Below are 6,360 nucleotides of genomic sequence, written 5' to 3'. Positions count from 1 at the left end.
TGCAGCCCTCTAGCCTCAGTAGTTTTTAAGATCTGAGGGCGGACAGAAAAAGTGCGGACGGACAGACAAAGCCGGCACAATAGTTTCCTTTGACAGGAAACTAAAAGGGATACGCCCGTTCGTCAAAACAGAGACGAATTTGCCGCTATTCTGGTCTGATAAGAATGCAAATAAAAGAACTACCGAAAGACACCACTACATCAAAGAGATGCATCGATCATCATACTGTAAGGACTGGAAAAAGTGACTCAGCTTTGCATGCGGAATAGCTGATGGGACCTGGTAATTGGGCTACCTTAAGAAAACGAGGGTAGTCAGAAAGCAACAGTATGGGGAGGTACTCGGTCGAGGCTGAACGTCCCGAGAGCCGTTGACCTGGAGATAGACAGAGGTGAGTTTGTACTGTGATATCTTCTCAAACTTTCTTTAGGATATATATACATGTATGTATTTATACATCTGTATATATACATATACAGTATATGTATAGTGTCGTACTTCACAATGGTATGGTGTCTTGAATAAATACAGATCAGATTTGTGAGCCTTTGCTAGCCTCTGTTAAGTTCAGCTGACTAAAACATAATTCTTTGGGTGTAAGGGTAGGTTCTGATTGCATAAAGATAGGTTCTGATTGCATGAAGACAGGTTCTGATGGCATGAATATAGGTTTAAAGTGTAAGGGTTGGTCCTCATTGCATAAAGATAGGTTCTGATTGCATGAGGATGGGTTCTGATGGCATGAATATAGGTTTAAAGTGTAAGGGAATGTTCTCATTGCATAAAGATAGGTTCTGATTGCTTGAAGAAAGGTTCTGATGACATGAATATAGGTTTAAAGTGTAAGGGTTGGTTCTCATTGCAAAAAGATACAGGTAGGTTCTGATAGCCTGAAGATAGGTTCTGATGGCATTGAATATAGGTTTAAAGTGTAAGGGAATGTTCCCATTGCAAAAAGATAGGTTCTGATTGTTTGAATATAGGTTTAAAGTGTAAGGGTTGGTTCTCATTGCATAAAGATAGGTCCTCATTGCATGAAGGTAGGTTCTGACTGTATAAAAATGAAAACATCCACAGCCAGTGAGGTGAAGCAGTTTTGAAAGTCAAAACGGGAGATGACAGGTGAAACTCTCTGGAAAGAATTAGGAAAAATAATTGTCGATGGAATTATCCAGTCAATCACCAAATTAGACAACAGTCTAATTGGAGTAGCAATATTCTCTAGTAGGATGAATTCAACAGGATAGGCACCTGTCTCAGGAATGCCAACACAGGCTGGCCCTCACTGACACCTGCGTATTTTTTTTTACTGATATTTCTGTTGAGATTTTCATAAATATTGTCATATGCTTTTTTTCTACCGACCACTATTCTATCCAGTGGCCTACATCAAAGTCATGTGCGCCGCAAAAGCTATTCCCTAATTTACATGCATGCTGATGTTCACTTACTCTAATGGCTAAACCACTCCCAGTTTCACCTATGTGTGACTAATCATAATCTGAGCAAGGAAAGATTTATGCACCTAAATTCTTTTCACTATCCTTCTTCTGGTTTTGGGCTAGTCCATTTCCAAGAGTATTAGCGTAACTAAAAAAAAAAATTAATGTTATCTTATTTCAGTCTTACAGTGTCTCTACTTTCATCAAGAGATTTTTATTCCTTGTGTGGTAATCTGTCACTCACTTTTTGGTAGCTGGTAGCACATGAGATGATTGAATGTGTTGTTGTTGCACCACATCAGCAAACCACATACTTCATTCCTCCATATTCTATATAGTTTTGAATGATGAAAGGTTCCACTATGCAGGATTATTACGTTTATTGATAATAATAGGATTAACATCATTATTATCATTATCATTCTATCTTTTGACTCACATATTTCTTTCCCCACAGGTAAATGCATTCTATGTGAAGCTCTAGCATCAAGATATAACTGCTATGGATACCAGTATCATCAAAACTCTTGTATATTTTATTCTCTTTCTCTCGGATCTGAGAGAAACATCGGCAAGTTCTGGTGTGACTTACAAAGAAGTCTTTGAGAATCTGCAGCTGACTCTTCCTGGAACGTTCGCAACGAAAGTGGCATTCAGTAGGGTGGCGTAAGTAAAAACAACCTTATCAGTAAATGTTGTGGGTTGTACAGTTAAGAAAAGCTGGAAGAAAGGGAAATAGGTAGCAGGGTAGCCCAGTCGCCAACCACCCTTTGATGTACACCCCTAGAGATGAGTAGGACTCTACCTGTATTGATCAGACAATCTTTGTTTTCTCCAAGTGCGACCCTTTTACTTTACCCGTAAAGATGTTGAACATTCAGGGATACTCTTTAAACATCCGTATCTTTGTTTACACATCTGCCAACACATAATTTATTGTACAGTTTATTATTATCATCGTAATTTTCTCCTTATATTATGACGCACGAAAATTTTCAGATGATGCCCACAGTACTTGGTGTTGTGAGGGGAATGCAGTTTGAGGTGAAATTCTCTGTTGAACAAATTATCTATTACATGACATGTTCCTGTTCACCTCACCATGCATCCAACATTTCTTACCATTAATGGACCTCAAAGTCTTTTGACCAAGATAAACTTCTCTGGGACTTTCTGGTCATCATTTCCGTATGCCTCTTTCCACTGTGAGTCCCTCCACACAACGCCAGCTATGGTACTTTGAGGTGTTCCATTTGATTTTAATGAGGATGCGCTGCTTTGGTGTAGTCAAACCTGACCTTGTGGGTAGTAATGTTAGTGAGGTTTTAGCCTGGGTTGCTGAGATGTTTTTCCCACTCTTCTTGTAATCTTCACTAAGTCCCTCTCCTCTTCCTTCTGTGACTTTCTCCAGTCTACCTCTTCGTCCAGACAGTCTATACCCATTATTCTAGATGGAAATATATCCGAGCCTCTCACTTCTTCTATGGGAAGTTTTTGTTGGCAGGTTACGTAAACCAGCCTTGTCACAAAGACATATTTTTCGCCCCAGTCCTGAAGATTTGCGTCCGACTTATATGTTAACGTTTGAACACTACTATTTTGGGGCTTCTTTTATCTCCCTCATCTTTAGGACTAAATCCGAGGAGAGTCTTTGGATCAAGGACCCAACGCTTACCTCATGACATCTCTTTTCCCTGAGACAAGGTGGTCTTTTTGTTTCCCCCCTATAATAACTATTCCGATCCTTGTTCCAACGAGCACTGAGGGGCGAGAGGTTTTCTTCTAACAGCTGGTTTGCTAGCACCTGTTAAAACACAGATTAACCTCCATTTACTCAATGGGAATTAGTATTTAGTATTTCTTGTACAAGATAATTCTTTTACTGTTTATTTTCTCCTTCTACAATCAGTTTTATCTTTTCTTCATGGTGCAAGTCTACTGGCGTTGTTCCCAGTTCCATTGGTAATTGCTCCTTGAAAATTAACAATGATTATGAAGTGGATGAACCTCACAATTGATTCTGATTTATATTATCCATTCAGATCATTTTTTAATACATAAGGGACTTGAAGATCAACGTTTGATAAAAAAAATAGCCTTGTTTTCTGTCTTAATCTACGTCATATGGTGGGGAAATAGAAGCTTATTGCTGTTATATAATCCTAATTTATAAAATTTCCCTAATAACTTTTACTATAAGTTATTTTATATAGTCTAAGGACAAAGCACAGCCTCCAGTTTCATAGATAATGTTTGTTTCATATTATCATAATCTAATGCCAGTGTTAATTTAGTATTTGGAGTTTCATATGAACAGATTAAATGCTGTAGCAATTGCTGCCTTGCTGTGGAAGATGAAGTCAAAGCCATTTTAATTAAGAGGACATGTATGGAAAGGTGAATAATTCTCCATGACAATACTACGGAAAATCTAACAATACGAGAACAATAGCCCTTGCTATCTTCAGAGCTGAATTCTAGAGTTGCTGCACAAGGCACCACCTATCTCACGCTCGCGCCATTTTCCAGGTGCGCATCTTTCTGCCTGAATATCCAGTGTCAAGGGTTCGGCTACATCCAGCCAACGAAGGAGTGCAGGTTGTACACAGGCCTGAACCAGTACTTGGAACCAGCGGCAACAACCGTCTACGGTCTGAGGACGTTCCTGCCCCTGAATTCGACCATCATCTTCATCAAGGTTCTGACTCCCGTCAGACCTTGGAATGTGGGGAAAGCAGACTGCGAGGCTCTGAACGGAAAGTTGATCTACATCCCAATCGAAAATGACGCAGAGGGAATAAGGCTACTGAACCTGTATGGCGGTTATATGGTTGGGCTGTATAAGGTAAGTTAAGAACTGAGACCACAGGCTTTCAATGCCCCGTCGGTAAAGTCACAGTAACTGGTAAATTATGTATGTGAGCCAGATTTGAAACATATGATTACGCATTACTTTTTTTCTGGAGTAAGACCAAGTAATTATCTATAATGTCAATCTACAATTCACGTAAGAACAGCGCGATTGTAAAGATATCTTCCATTCATGATCAAACTGTTCCTGAACATCAGTGAGAAATCGCATTGACTTCGACTTCAAATGGAGTTGTACTTCAGCCTCATTTCATTGACACATTTGCCAGAACTACAAATGAAGAAACGAACACAGGCGTTAATTCAGTCATGTTATTGTCTTTCGCTGATTAAGCTGCCTTTTCACCCACGTGCATTGTTTTGCTTTTGAACAATATTTTGATTCGTTTTATATATGTATATTTACTCTGCTGTCAGTATGATGAAGCTTCACACTGAACCCTTGAGAGACAAGTTGTTTTTAGCTAAAACTGGGTAACAGAAATGTTCATTGAGCGATAGATCGCGCTGCAGAGATTGGTCACCAGACCTAAATAATTAACTGACCCAGGAAATGAGACATGTTTTCCATTCTCATGCTGACTTACTAACTCGCATTATGAAACGTAAGACGCTGAAGTGTTTATATGAAAACAGAATTTGATGGTTTGCACTCAAGAAGAACCAGGCAGAGATGATTGCATTCCAGATCACTGAATCACACTACTTTATCAACTTCAGTCATCTTTTCTTCTTTCAGACGACCAGGCTCAGCAAAACATTTTACGACTTCTACGGCAACACCTTCAACGAGAAGTCAGGTCAAATGGATCCCAGGCCAGCCAGATTACATTGAGGGCTACAATCTAAACCCATTATGCATATCCAGGACCTCTATACTTGGCCATGAGGACGTCTGGTGTGAGAGTGATTTTGGCGATTACCCGATCTGCGATGTGTATGGAGACTGGCGGAATCCTTAAATTAGGTTTACTTCTTCTGGTATTTTGCTTATTTGATCTTGTGTCGATGTTAAGGAAGCATTTCAGCATATTTACACGGCTTGCCTGTCGAATCATTTCGCGCAGAGACAGTTTTCATGGCTCGTTTCGCGCTTGAGAAATTTGATGGGCATGGTGACATACTGAATTAAAGGCGGTTACGAAATGGTTCGATAATTATTTTCTAAAAAGCGTTAATATTAAAGTTCTCAAGGGACTTTTATCGGATCAACTGAAATATATTTAATTCCAAGAACTCAGAATGTAATTTATGGGACTGTAATAATTCAGTATGTTGCACTTTCTTCTTGTTACCATTTTGTGTACACTGGCTATACTAAGATAAGCTCTCCTCACGGTTTAACAAGCATAAGGGAAAGAACTCCTTCACTATCAACCCTTTAAGAAATCCGAAGATATTCCTTTAGGCAACATTGTGAGGCCATATACAACATCAATAACTCAAACACCAAAAACTTTAAGATGTTTTACAGAGGTTATAGTGAATTTAAAATAAGAATGGCTGAGACTGTTCTCATCAAGAAACAATGTCTGGACTTAATGAGAATGAGTGTGGTTTATCTCTAGAATCTTAACTCATTTTATATTATATGTATTGTACTTATCTTGCTTTTATTTCGTGAGTTTGATGCTATTATCAATTCGTCACCTTTAGACTGTGCTTGGAAATGGACACAATGCATGTTCAAGTGTAACCTGTCTTTGGTGAAATAAATATTTTAAAATACTGTCGCTTGTCAATGCACATTTCATTTAGAAGCTGAGATCAGCTGTCAACAGGACTCTGTCTAATATATATATATATATATATATATATATATATATATATATATATATATATATATATATATATATATATATATATATATATATATATATATATATATATATATATATATATATACAGTATATATATACATATATATATATATACACACTCAAACGCACACAGGTGCCAAGCTATTTCCTGAGGCAATCAGGCGAGCAATGGAATTTGCAAGCAACAAAGGTTCATGCCGACGACGTGGAAACAGCCGTCGACCAAT

The 6,360-nt window shown here is 38.3% G+C and overlaps 1 protein-coding gene across 1 annotated transcript; it reads left to right on the top strand.

Moving 5' to 3' along the window:
- Positions 1 to 308: 308 nt before the first annotated feature.
- LOC136833876 (uncharacterized) lies at positions 309 to 6,041 on the top strand. The gene is made up of 4 exons (XM_067096174.1): positions 309 to 391; positions 1,900 to 2,108; positions 3,972 to 4,287; positions 5,053 to 6,041. The coding sequence occupies exons 2-4, from the start codon at positions 1,945 to 1,947 to the stop codon at positions 5,146 to 5,148; spliced, it is 576 nt and encodes a 191-aa protein (XP_066952275.1). The 5' UTR covers positions 309 to 391; positions 1,900 to 1,944; the 3' UTR covers positions 5,149 to 6,041.
- Positions 6,042 to 6,360: the final 319 nt, after the last annotated feature.

This window comes from Macrobrachium rosenbergii, chromosome 52, assembly GCF_040412425.1.
Source record: "Macrobrachium rosenbergii isolate ZJJX-2024 chromosome 52, ASM4041242v1, whole genome shotgun sequence".
Classification (NCBI taxonomy): domain Eukaryota; kingdom Metazoa; phylum Arthropoda; class Malacostraca; order Decapoda; family Palaemonidae; genus Macrobrachium; species Macrobrachium rosenbergii.
This window is presented reverse-complemented; position numbering and strand designations above follow the sequence as displayed.

Coding starts and splice junctions, on each gene's coding strand:
- LOC136833876 (XM_067096174.1), top strand. CDS start 1,945: ATGGATACCAGTATCATCAAAACTCTTGTATATTTTATTCTCTTTCTC. Junction 2,109..3,971: donor GTGGCATTCAGTAGGGTGGC/GTAAGTAAAAAC, acceptor GCCATTTTCCAG/GTGCGCATCTTTCTGCCTGA. Junction 4,288..5,052: donor ATATGGTTGGGCTGTATAAG/GTAAGTTAAGAA, acceptor TTCTTCTTTCAG/ACGACCAGGCTCAGCAAAAC.